This window comes from Oryctolagus cuniculus, chromosome 15, assembly GCF_964237555.1.
Source record: "Oryctolagus cuniculus chromosome 15, mOryCun1.1, whole genome shotgun sequence".
NCBI classification, from domain to species: Eukaryota; Metazoa; Chordata; class Mammalia; order Lagomorpha; family Leporidae; genus Oryctolagus; species Oryctolagus cuniculus.
This window is the reverse complement of record NC_091446.1, coordinates 34,565,012-34,578,368: the sequence shown is the minus strand read 5'-3', so window position 1 is coordinate 34,578,368 and position 13,357 is coordinate 34,565,012. Positions and strand designations below refer to the sequence as shown.

Sequence of the window (13,357 nt, the reverse complement as noted above, 5' to 3'; positions counted from 1 at the left end):
AAAGAATGACTCTTCTTTGATCTGAAGTGGACTTTTCTCTCTGCAACGTGGATCCCTTTCTTCTCACTTTTACAAGGGCACTACTCAAATATTTCATTTTCTTTTAATCTTCATCATCCCACTCCTCCCTGGCTCCTTTCTCTCAACATTCAACATGCTAAATTCTCTTGTATCTTTTTTTTTTTACAGGCAGAGTGGACAGTGAGAGAGAGAGAGAAAGAGAGAGAGAAAGAAAGGTCTTCCTTTTGCCATTGGTTCACCCTCCAATGGCCGCCGCCGTGGCCGGCGCGCTGCAGCCGGCGCACCGCGTCTATCCGAAGGCAGGAGCCAGGAGCCAGGTGCTTCTCTTGGTCTCCCATGGGGTACAGGGCCCAAGCACTTGGGCCATCCTCCACTGCACTCCCAGGCCGCAGCAGAGAGCTGGCCTGGAAGAGGGGCAACCGGGACAGAATCCAGTGCCCCGACCAGGACTAGAACCCGGTGTGCCAGCACTGCTAGGCAGAGGATTAGCCTATTGAGCCCAGTGCCGGCCTAAATTCTCTTGTATCTTAAAATACTCTTATTCCTAAACTCTAACCACACTCTCTCACACTTATACAATCAATGATCTAATCAATTCACAGAAGAAGTTAGTTATATATATAAATATATATAAATCATTTCCTAATCAGATTTTTTATCAAAAACCAATTAAGAAATATCTTCCATTCCAGTGACACTGTTTTCATCAAGTTCATGGATGCCAATATGATTACATTAATGGATGCTTTCCAGACTTCGTTTCACATGGCCTACTGGTAGTGATTAATACCCTTTGAGAGGTCTTCAGTTAGAATATGCTTGCTCCCACATCAATGACATGATAATCTCTTAGTTTTCCTCCTATGATTCTGGATATTTATTCTCTCTCTTCTTTAGCTTATAGAACTTTAGTTTCCATTTTGTGAATTCTCGGTTGACTGGTGATGGAGTGTTTTAGATTAGTCTGAAAATGTCTGTGTATTACCTTCATGGTCTGTGATTTCCCCTTCTCCCATTTCTCCTCGTCCCTCTTCTGATGACATTCTTTCCACCACTTTGCTCTTAGAATTATGCTGGATTTATAAAATGTTTCAAGAATTGCTTTCCTCCTCAGTATTTCCTGAAAGTGTCTAAGTTAAAACTCATTTTACTTTTTTTAAAGATGTATTCATTTTACTTGAAAATCAGAGGTACAAAGAAGGAGGGAGGGAGGAAGAGAGAGACAGAGAGAGAGATAGAGACAGACAGAGAGACAGACAGAGATCTTCCATCCACTGGTTCATTCTCCAAATGACCACAACGGCCAGAGCTTGGTCAATCTGAAACCAGGAGCCAGGAGCTTCTTCTGGTCTCCCATGTGGGTGCAGGGGCTGAGGACTTGGGCCATCTTCTACTGCTTTCCCAGGCCATAGCAGAGAGCTGGATCGGAAGAGGAGCAGCCGGGACTAGAACCAGTGCCCATATGGAATGCTGGCACTGCAGGTGATAACTTTACAGACTATGCCACAGGGCCAGCCCTCCATTTTTACTTTTTAAACATTAAATGAATGATTTGGAGTTGGGTCCATGTATGTCTTTTTTTTTTTTTTTTTTTTTTTTTTTTTTTTTTTTTTGACAGGCAAAGTGGATAGTGAGAGAGAGAGACAGAGAGAAAGATCTTCCTTTTGCCATTGGTTCACCCTCCAATGGCCGCCACGGCTGGTGTGCTATGGCCGGCACATCGCACTGATCCAAAGGCAGGAGCCAGGTGCCCCTCCTGGTCTCCCATGGGGTGCAGGGCCCAAGCACTTGGGTCATCCTCCACTGCCTTCCCGGGCCACAGCAGAGAGCTGGCCTGGAAGAGGGGCAACCAGGAAAGAATCCAGCACCCCGACCGGGACTAGAACCCGGTGTGCCAGCGCCACTAAGTGGAGGATTAGCCTAGTGAGCTGTGGCACCAGCCAAGGGTCCATGTATGTCTAACTGAAAAGTTACCCAGAGGTTGAGAAGAGTTCATCTAGAGAATTCATGGCTCCTCATCTCTGGATCTGTTTCTGGGATTTTTATTTTAATATTTGATAAATTACTGAAAAATGTTTCCCACTTTTTTAAAAGAATTATTATTTATTTTATTTGAAAGTCAGAGTTACATAGAGAGAGAAGTAGAGGCAGAGAGAGAGAGAGAGAGAGAGAGAGAGAGAGAGAGAGGTCTTCTATCCACTAGTTCATTCCCCAGTTGGCCACAACAGCTGGAGCTGTGCCAATCCAAAGCCAGGAGCCTGGAGCTTCTTCTGGTCTCCCACGTGGGTGCAGGGCCCCAAGGACTTGGGCCATCTTCTACTGCTTTCTCAGGCCATAGCAGAGAGCTGGATTGGAAGTAAAGAGCCGGGACTTGAACCAACGCCCATATGGGATGTCAGCACAGCAAGGGGCGACTTTACCCACTATACCACAGAGCCGCCCCCTGTTTCCAACTTTTTTAAGGCTTGGTATAACTCTTTGTTATGTGGATTAATTTCAAACATGAAATTAGTCTTTAGGAAGGACCCTTAAATCTAGACTGATTTCTAGGACCAACTGGCATTTTAGGGGTCATCATAGAATATCTGGGTTACCAAGAATGTTCTTTGTGTCCTGGCTGTGATTGGGCTTTAGCACCTTCTATCATCTGGGATCCACCTGCAGTTCTCAACACCCCACTGTTTATGTGCCAAAGAGCTTTGTGGCACTTCCTCTTGTTATGTGACACACGACCCACAGCCATGGACTTACGAGACTGATCTTCTGCACTTTTGAGACCCTCCCTGCTTATAGATTCCTTCTCTCCTGGACCTGTTCTCACAAATTCTGGGTACCTGATTTGATCTCCATCTACTTATCTGGAGAGCAGCACAACATAATTTGATCTTCACTGTTCTGCACTGTGGGAAGAAAATGCTCTACTCTGAATGTAATCATTATTATAACAGCAATGAAGTTTCACTGTACTGAGCATTTTAACATGAGTAAACTTTGCATAAGGAGTATTTATCATTCATTGTGTCTTTGGTTATTTGTGATAACTAATGCAAATATGTTACATTTAATACATTGAAGTATTTAAATGTTAAACATATCTAGAGCTCAAATGGTTAACTTGACAGAAATATTCCACTGATTCTGACCTGTTCTGAAAACTAATCTTAGCTCCTTATGTTTTACTATGTCAATGAGTTTAGGAAAAACTTTGCAGAAACAAAAAACAATGCTTACCTTTTAGAAAGAATATGTGACAATTAAATGGAAATAACTGGAGACAGAGGAGATACAGGAGAACCCTGATGACTAATAGTTAGACTCCCTGTGGTTTGACTTTACAATGGTGGGAAATTTAAATATATTCAGTAGAAAGTGTACCTTGAATTTCAATTTTCCCTAGGCTAACAATATTTCATAGAATATTTTCATGTGATGCTGAGGAGGAGCAGAAAAATCCAGATTTTGCATTCAGCCGCAGGTTCACAAAGGTGCACATCCCACACTGTAGCTGTAGTGTATTGTGTTGCAAAGATTTGATGTTCAGTGGGTTCAGTTCATTATATGCATCTATGATGTAACAAGTTCCCAATTACCCTGGGTTCATCAGGGCATAATCCATCATAGTAAAGGAGCATCTGTTTTACCAGCTATCATCTGTAAGTGGAACTGAAGGCTTTACTAGTAGGTAACTAGTCATTTTTTTTTACTTTTATTTAATGAATATAAATTTCCAAAGTACAGCTTATGGATTACAATCGCTTCCCCCCTATAACGTCCCTCCCACCCGCAACCCTCCCCTTTACCACTCCCTCTCCCCTTCCATTCACATCAAGATTCATTTTCGATTCTCTTTATATACAGAAGGTCAGTTTAGCATTCATTAAGTAAAGATTTCAACAGTTTGCTCCCACACAGAAACATAAAGTGAAAAATACTGTTTGAGTACTAGTTATAGCATTAAATCACACTGTACAGCACACTAAGGCCAAAGATCCTACATGAGGAGTAAGTGCACAGTGACTCCTGTTGTTGACTTAACAAATTGACACTCTTGTTTATGGCATCAGTAATGTCCCTAGGCTCTAGTCATGAGTTGCCAAGGCTATGGAAGCCCCCTGAGTTCACTGACTCTGATAGATGGATTCACTGCTGAATTCTACCAGACATTTAAAGAACTGACTCCAATTCTTCTCAAACTATTCAGAACAATCAAAAAAGAGGGAGTCCTCCCAAATTCTTTCTATGAAGCCAGCATCAACTTAATTCCTAAGCTGGAAAAAGATGCAGCATTGAAAGAGAATTACAGACCAAATTCCCTGATGAACATAGATGCAAAAATCCTCAATAAAATTCTCACCAATAGAATGCAACAACACATCAGAAAGATCATCCACCCAGACCAAGTGGGATTTATCCCTGGTATGCAGGGATGGTTTAATGTGCGCAAGACAATCAATGTGATACACCACATTAACAGACTGCAGAAGAAAAACCATATGATTATCTCAATAGACGCCGTGACTAGTCATTTTCTGAGGTCTGAAGAAGGCCTGGTATATTTCTAAAAGAATGAGGTAAATTTTCACTGATATCAGCACTGTTACTGCTATTTATTTGTAAGGAGCAAAGGAATCCAGGGAGCTTTGCTGATGTTCTACAAAGTAAGTGCTGGTGTCAGATTACAAACTAAGGAAATGACTTTTAAGTCAAGGACCAATGCCCTGCCCAGGACATCATGTCAGTTTAGACCTGATAGCTTGCTCATTAGTTTATTCTGTGCCATGGAGCAAATTAACTCTCTTTTTTGTGCTTCCTTCTCCTTATCTATAAAACAAAAGGATTAGATAACAAATTTATTGTTTTGTTTCAAGTTCTTTCTTCACAATCCTATTTATGTGTTTCTCTTTTTATCAGGGCACGAGTATATTACCATCTCTGAGTTCTGTCCTGTATGATGACAAAGCGTTTCCCAACCCAGAGAAGTTTGACCCTGGCCACTTCCTGGATGAAAGTGGAAACTTTAAGAAAACAGACTACTTCATGCCTTTCTCCACAGGCAAGCAAGCTTCCTTTTCACCTGCTCATCTGGGGTCAAGTGAGATGAGGATGTGCTCTGCATGGAGCCTCTCTGGCTGGAGGAAGTGCCTCTTCCATGAGGCTAGAAATACCACGCCCAAGGTCCAGGCTGTTTGTCCTTGGACTGGAGGCTGCTTCCGGATCCACCACTGAGATTCTTAAGAGCACCTAGTAGTCCAGTTTCACCAGTGTTCTCATCAGCCCTGAGCAGCCATTTCACTCAATGAATTTCATAGGGCATCTCACATGCAACTATTCCATGCCCATCATATTCAGGGACAGAAAAGAAACTGAAAAACAGATGTTCCCAGAAATGGTGAGAAAGACAACTTAACAGACTATGAAATACAACTGTGAGGAATGCTTTCCTAGAGGCTGCTATGCAGAACCAGAGAGAAGAACTCAATGTTCATTTTAGGGACAAGAGTAGTACAGTTTAAGGGTAAGGACAGAAATGTTTGTAAGAGAAATTGTCTTGTAGGAAATAACATTTGAGCCACATCACTCAATTTGTAAGAGCCTTGTAAAAAAAAATAGGTGGCACACATAAAAATTTAAATAATTGGTTTAATGATGAGACTTTTTTTTTTTTGACAGGCAGAGTTAGACAGTAAGAGAGAGAGAGACAGAGAGAAAGGTCTTCCTTCCGTTGGTTCACCCCCAAATGGCTGCTACAGCCTGCACGCTGCGCCAATCTGAAGCCAGGGGCCAGGTGCTTCCTCCTGGTCTCCATGCGGGTGCAGGGCCCAAGCACTTGGGCCATCCTCCACTGCTTTCCCAGACCACAGCAGAGAGCTGGACCGGAAGAGGAGCAACCGGGACAGAATCCAGTGCCCCAACAGGGACTAGAACCCAGGGTGCCGGCGCTACAGGCAGATTAGCCAAGTGAGCCACAGCGCCGGCCAAGACGGTTTTCAGAGGTGTGCAAGGAGAAGGAAATGGGTGCTTTAAAACTATCTCCATCAAAAGGATGATCCCATCCTAGTTCGGAAGAGACAAGGAACCTGAATTGGTCTTCGCCAATCACCAGGAGATGTCTCTATAGGCAAAGGAATACAGACGCTGCCTCAGCTGTGGCCTGGCAGAACTGGATTGAAGGGATAAATACTGGATCTTTTCAACATCTAAGCCTCTGAATTTATTCAGAAATAACTTCTGTGTTAATGCAGTATAGAGGAGTCTGTTTTTCAGAACAATTAGGGGAAAAAAAAAAAAAAAGACGAACCAGTACAGGATGACTCTGGAATGTAGGAGTGTAGGAGAAATGGAGAGTTTTCTCTACACACCAAAAAAGAAGCAGGACACAGAGAAGAAGCTTCTCTACAGAGGTAGCAGTGTAAGGCTGCCACAAAACACTCCAAACACGGGAGTTAAGGGAAAGGGTCTATTGACTAGGAAATCTGACAGGCCAGAGGGAGGGGGCGAAGAAGAGAGAAAGAGGGGTCCAGAGAGAGAGCACGTGTGCAGGAACTAGGTCCTGTTGTGCCTTTGTGGGGGTGGGTGGGCAAGGGAAGTAGGAGCAGCAAATCCCATCAGAGTGGGGGGTGGAGCTGACACCTGTGGTTGGGCCATCTGGTCACCTGGCTTCCAGCAATGGCAGTGGAGACTAGAGGCTATGACGATGTCTGGGAGGTAGATCACACCACAGATAAGACTTACTAACTAACAGAAAAACGGGGACAGAAAATGTGAGATTTGCTCCTGATTAAGCAAATGAACAAATAGGTTTTGAGGTATCCTTGATGTTGTAGTTCCAGGATTATGTGCAATGCACAGGGATGATCTAAAAGTAAGCCACTGCTACCGTAATCCTTATCATATTTTTGTATTTGGAGCCAGGCCTACTTTTGTCCTGACACTTTGGATATCATTAAAAATCTAAAGATTTCTCTTAAGAACTTACATTCCTTTGTGAGTCAGCTAAAAAATTTAAATCTCAAGTGAAATGCACTGGCTAAAACATTAGTGAGTGTTGTAGAAAATTGATAAGGAAGTGAATTGTATAAAATGGGCACATCAAAGAGGTTAGTATAAAATCAATGATCACTGAGATAAATCCAGAAGCATTTAAAGAATATGTAATAGAGCACAGGGCAAAAGGAAAGACTGGAGTCAGATAAACTTGACGTTGTCAGTCTGTTCAGGGAGTGGTAAAGAGTTGGCAACTGCTTGGTGCAGGACACTGAGTGGAAGGAGGGAAGGAAATGAGGCTCTCTTTTACTTGTAGATTTTCTTTTGTATAGTGTTATAGTATCATTCAAACACTAATTGATTAAACACAATGACATGTCTAGCATATTTTTGAAGGACAAAATTATGTTTAAAAATAAGAATATCTTCTAAATGTAAAACTTAAGGCATATGAAAACAAAACTAAATATTTGAAAAACAGAGAAGAGTCTGTGGCGTGTTTGCAGCATTTGTTTTTATACCTGGCAATGGTAAGCTCTTGAAATATTTTTAATCAAATAATGAAAAGGTTGAGATTATCCTTTAGATAATGCAACTGAGCAGAAATAAATTTGTTGCTGAGTACTGGGCCAAAGGCAGATAGAAAAGCATAATTTTGTGTAGCACACTGGCTGGGATAGGTGCGTGAGCCTGTGTGTGTCCGTGAAAAGATCACTGGCAAGTCTCAGCACAGCAGTGCTAACACAAATGTGCAGAAAGTACTTTTCCCAGGACACACACACACACATTCACATGTTCAGGGGGAATGAAAAGAACCAGCTTGGGATATAAGCAGAAGGAGGTATAGGTTAATGAGCCACTCTTTAACACTTTTATTCATTTCATAGTTACTTATTTCTCCTGTGTGAAAAATTAATGTTTACGTCATTTTTAGGAAAAAGAGCTTGTGCTGGAGAGGGCCTGGCCCGCATGGAGCTGTTCTTACTCCTGACCACCATCTTGCAGCATTTTACCCTGAAGCCTCTGGTTGATCCAAAGGATATTGATCCCACGCCAGTGGATAATGGGTTTGTCCTATTCCACCTTTCTGTGAGGTATGCTTCATTCCAGTCTGAAGATGGCACCAGACTCCTGGGCGAGACCCTGCACCTTCCTCTGAACCAGACAGATTATTGCAGGCCTGTGTGTCACCTGTTACCCATCCATTGCTTACCAGCAATATGCCATTCCTGAACACTGTCTCTTCTAATTTCCCAATTCATCAAGCTCCAGTTCAATTGCCCCACAAGGAAAAAAATTTGTTTCATCTTCAATAAAATTATTTTCATAAAGCAATCCAGAGTAATAAGGTATTTTCATCTCTGAGCCATCGGATGGAAGATCGATCTCTCTCTCTCTCTCTGCCTCTCCTCTCTCTGTGTAACTCTGACTTTCAAATAAATAAATCTTTAAAAAAATAAAATAAAATAATAAGATAAAAAAGATCAATGAAATAAAAAGTAAAAATACAGTGGCCCAGAGAAAACATATGATATTTACTTATTTTGGTCTGGCTTATTTCACAAAGTATAATGGTCCTCCAGTTGCATCCATTTTGTGATAAAAGACAGAATTTCATTCTTTTTGTTACAGCTGAGTAATAATCCACCATGTATATATACCACATTTTCTTTACCCAGTTGTCAGTTGATGGATCTCTGGGTTGATTCCATATCTTAGCTATTGTGACTGGAGCTGAGCTGCTATAACATGGGAGTACAGATAACTCTTTCATATGCTGATTTCATCTTCTTGAGTGAATTTCCAGAATGAGCTAGCTGGGTCATATTGATCTTGGACAGCTTATTAATAATTTTCAATATTAGTAATCTTGTGGGATCTTGCCACATATTCAGAGAAGAATTCTGAATACTGGCTCAAATAGACCAGATAACATGGTAAGTTTTTAAGAGTTTTATTCAGTGAGAGAAATGTGCAGGAGAGTGAGGGCTTTACTTAGGGAAGAAAGAGAAGTCTAGAAGCTAAGCTGGGTCCATTCCAAGCAGAGAGCAGGACAGGAGTGAGCCACATGGAGCAAGCATGCAGGCAGGAAAGCAGGGAGTGGGCAACCCCAAGGCCATGTGCCTGCCCGTCAACAAGGGCAACAGGGCGAGGGCCCACCGTGCTCCAGGTCTTTTACCCACTCTCAAAGGGGGGTGGTTACATAGTCTGACTGGCAGGTGGGTATCCAGGTGGGCTCAGGTAGGAGCGTGAAAGCACACAGGGGGCATAGTCTTCCAGCTCACGAATCTAATCAATTTTATCCTACCTGCCTACCAACACCAATATGATAAATCTATTTTCAGATTTCTGAGAAATTTCCATACTGTCTTCCATAATGGTTGTGCTAGTTTACATTCCCATCAACAGTGTATTAGAGTACATTTTTCTCCATACCTTTGCCTGCCTTTTTTATTTTTTAAATTTTAGATGATAGCCATTCTAACTGGGGTAAGGTAGATGATATGTAGAATACAAAAAGAAATGGTATATGACTGAGTTGACATCTTGTGATCTGATTATTATTTATAAAAATACTTACCTCCTTCCTCCCCTCTCCCTCTCTCCTCCTTCCATCTTGTCTCTTTTTTGTTTTAATTTTTGCAATAACATTCTTTCAATTTACTTTATAATCACAGAATAAGCAAGAGTCATTCTTGTGGAACAGTGGTCTTTCTACTATTTACTTGTTAATGCTATATTTACTGTATTATTAAACTTGTGATTATAAGTTAAATTGAAAATATGTTATTACAAAAACTAAAAGAAAAGAAGGAAGGAGGAGACAGAAAAGGAAGAGAGGAAAGTATCCTTATTTCTTAAAAGTGTATATTTGAAGTACATGAAATCTGTTCTGTATTAATAGCTTTTTAAATAAAGCAGATACTCTTTAAGACAAAAGTTTGTTCTTTATATAGACTAACAAAGTGGATAAAGCCTAGACAAGACTGATCAATGGCTATGAGAGAATAGCCAATAGCAGGAATGACAAAGAGATCATCAATGTAATTCCTACTGATATTTAAACAGATAGGTACAGACAACATAGTAGGTAAAATAAAGCTAATGTATTCAAAGTTTATGCATAATCCTATAATGCTATGCAGACAAAATTTAAAAGCAGTATAAGAAGAAAGAGCAAATCTTAGTAGTTGGATAGCATTAAATATTTGGATGCATAATTCAAAAACTTAAGACAGGTAAACTGAGAACCAGATGCTTCAGCAACAAATTCTAGAAAAGCTTTAAGCAAGCAGAAACCAACAAATATTACCAGAGATTAAAAAGAGATATTTCAAAATTGTTTATGCATTGTCTAGATAGATTACTCTTAATAAGAAACCTGATGTATGAAATAAGAAAGAAAAATTATAAGGCAACCATTCAAGAACATCAATACAAAAATCTAATATATTAGAAAATTTAATACAGTAATATGAAAAAATAATAATAAATTAGTTTGTTAGATACTTGGATATCAATGAATATCAATTAAGAAAATTCACCAAATCACGTCAATTAAGATCATAAAGTCAAAAATCTCAATGCATGCAGAAAATACACTTCATAAATTTCAATAGTGATTTATGATTAATGATAAAAGCACTTAGCAGTTTAGAACTAGAAGGCATTTACCTGGTTAATGCCACTCTTAGGATCATTGGTTGCTATTCTCACCCTGTCTTTTATACTACAGTGTCTGTTCAAGTGTTTACAGAGGTGATAATGGAACGAACCAAGGCCTTCAGCAACCAGGCGGTCAACCAAATTCTGCTACAGAGATATACTCGGCTCCCCACCCAGTAGACAGCGGCTTGAGACATCGCCCTATGCCAGCAAAGAGTACCTCATTGCCCCATGTCAGCAGGAAGTAGCTCTAAAGACAGATTATTGCCCCTCTACCCCTCCTGGACTTTTGGAACTAATGTAATCCCATACAATTCCTGCTTTATAAAAAACAAAAGGGGGGAATGTTAGTAAAATGGTGCAGTCTTATCTATGGCGCAGTCTACTCCCTGACACCATCCTGGGCTCTAGCCCCTGCCACCAGGTGGCCACATGGCCCAACCACTGGTGTCAGCCCCAACCCCATCTTAATAGGATTCGCTGCTCCTACTTCTCTGCCTGCCCACGGGCAAGTTACAAAAGGAACTGTTCCTGAACACTTGGTTCTCTCTCTCTCTCTCTCTCTCTCTCTCTCTCTCTCTCCTGATCTCTGTCTCTGTCTCTGTCTCTCTTATGCTCTCCTTCTTCTCCCCTTCCATCCAATCTGTTGAGTTTCCCCTAATAAACTCTTTCCCTTAAAAAAAAAAAAAAAAAAAAAAGAAATAGAAGAGGTTATCTTTAATATGACAAGGAGTTCCCTGAAAAAAAAAAAAACAGCTGTTACTAAACTTTAATAACAAAAGATTTGAACTTTTCTCTCTGAAATTAGAAATTTGACAGAATGCTTACTGTCCCCACTTCTATTCAAAATTGTACTAAACAATCTAACCACTTCAATAACAAGTATAAAGTTGTAAAAGATAATGTCATTACTTTCAGATAACAAGTTTGCATCTGTGTAAATACAAAATAATTCACAGAAAATTTTAAATAAATAATTTTAAAATATTAAAAAATAAATAAAATTAAAATGTTTGTTTTGGGTGGACATTCTGATACAGCAGGCTAAGCCACCATTGTGATCCCTATATCCCACACCGGAGTGCAGATCTAAGTCCTGGCTACTCTGTGCTTCTGTTCCAGCTCCCTGCTAATGCTCCTGGGAGGCAACATGGATGGTTCAAGGGCTGAAGTTCCCACCACCCATTTTGGAGACCCAGATGGAGTTTCTGGCTCCTGGCTTTCACCTGGCCTGGTCTAAATTTGCAGGCATTTGTAGAGTGAACCAACAAATGGATTCTCTCTCTCTTTCTCTCTCTCTCTCTCTCTCTTTATCATTTGTTAATAGATTTAACAAAATGAATGTATACTTGAAAGTTTACAAATGGTATATGACAAAAATAGACAATGTTACATGTTCATTTAAAAGTAAATTTAAAAATTTATGAATCAGGCTAGATATTTTATTTCCAGACAGCTGTGATATTAGTAATTCACATGAAAATGTTTCAAAGATTTCCATTTTGAAGGACAAAGTAGTCAGATGGTTTTTAAAATTATTTCTTGTTTTATTTGAAAAGGAGGCAAAGACAGAAAGAGATATTCCATCCTCTGGTTCACTTCCCCAGATGCCTGCAATACCCAGAGCTAGACCAAAGCCAGTATCATACAACTTAATCAGAATCTCCCATGTGGCTGGCAGGGATCACCTAATGCCTCCCAGGGTAGACATATGGAAGAAACTGGATCAGAAGTAGAGGAACCATGATTCAGACCAGGCACTCCAATATGGGATGTGAGCATCCTAAGCTACACCTTAACCACTGCATCAAATACTCACTTCATCTCCTAGCATTTAATAAAGACTTACAATCTAAACACTTGCAAATCATAGAATATGCTGAATTCCAACGAAGATCTCTGTTTATCCACTTTACATTTATAACAAGAATATTTTACTTCATTTTTCTTAATCCTAGCTGTACATTGAAAGCATCTGACTTTCACTTTTTATTAGTAATTCCTATATCCTTTCTCAGAATAATTGAACAAGAAGAGTTCAATTCAACAAGGAGAGTTAGACTATAAAGCACTTTTGTTATTTTATCACTGAGCAAAAGTCCACTCAAGAAAGATTAGAGCTGACTGGTTAACATTTAACATGTCAGTGGAAAACACACACACTGAATTAGCAGGGAGTGTTTTAAAAGCCTGGATTCCCGGCTCCTAGATGTGTCAGGAAAAAGGGAAAACTAGGGATCTAGCTGTGGCCCTGGTGTTCAGCCTTTCCTGTTTGTCAGTGCTCACACAAGCTTTGTCTTAACACACTCTGCACTTGAAACAGAATGGATTATGTTTGAGTTCAGGTAATTAATACTCCTTTCACCGTTAGCCTGTATCTGCTGGTACCTCTAGAAGCTGCATAGACAATCTGTTTGTCTTTGAACTCCAGATGCCTTGCATTTTTGGCTTTTGGTTTTGTTTTTTTTGTTTTTGTTTTTGTTTTGTTTTGTTTTGGTTTTTTTTGGTTTTTATTTGAGAGGCAGAGAAAGGAAGCTGGGGGAGGAGAGAGAGACTTTATCTGTTGTTTCACTCCCTGGATATCCTCAATCCCTGACACTAGGCCAAGTGTCAAAGCTCGATGCCAGGAACATAACCAAGGTCTCCCAGGTGAGTGACAGGAATCTCCTTTAGATGAGCCACCACA

At 40.3% G+C, this 13,357-nt stretch overlaps 1 protein-coding gene across 1 annotated transcript in view; it reads left to right on the top strand.

The window, feature by feature from the left end:
• Positions 1-8,120, top strand: part of LOC100352031 (cytochrome P450 2C3) — a 28,487-nt gene extending 20,367 nt beyond the window's left edge. Inside the window, 3 exon segments of the mRNA XM_070057553.1 lie at positions 4,933-5,074; positions 7,940-8,077; positions 8,080-8,120. Coding sequence (XP_069913654.1) covers positions 4,933-5,074; positions 7,940-8,077; positions 8,080-8,120 — 321 coding nt within the window.
• Positions 8,121-13,357: the final 5,237 nt, after the last annotated feature.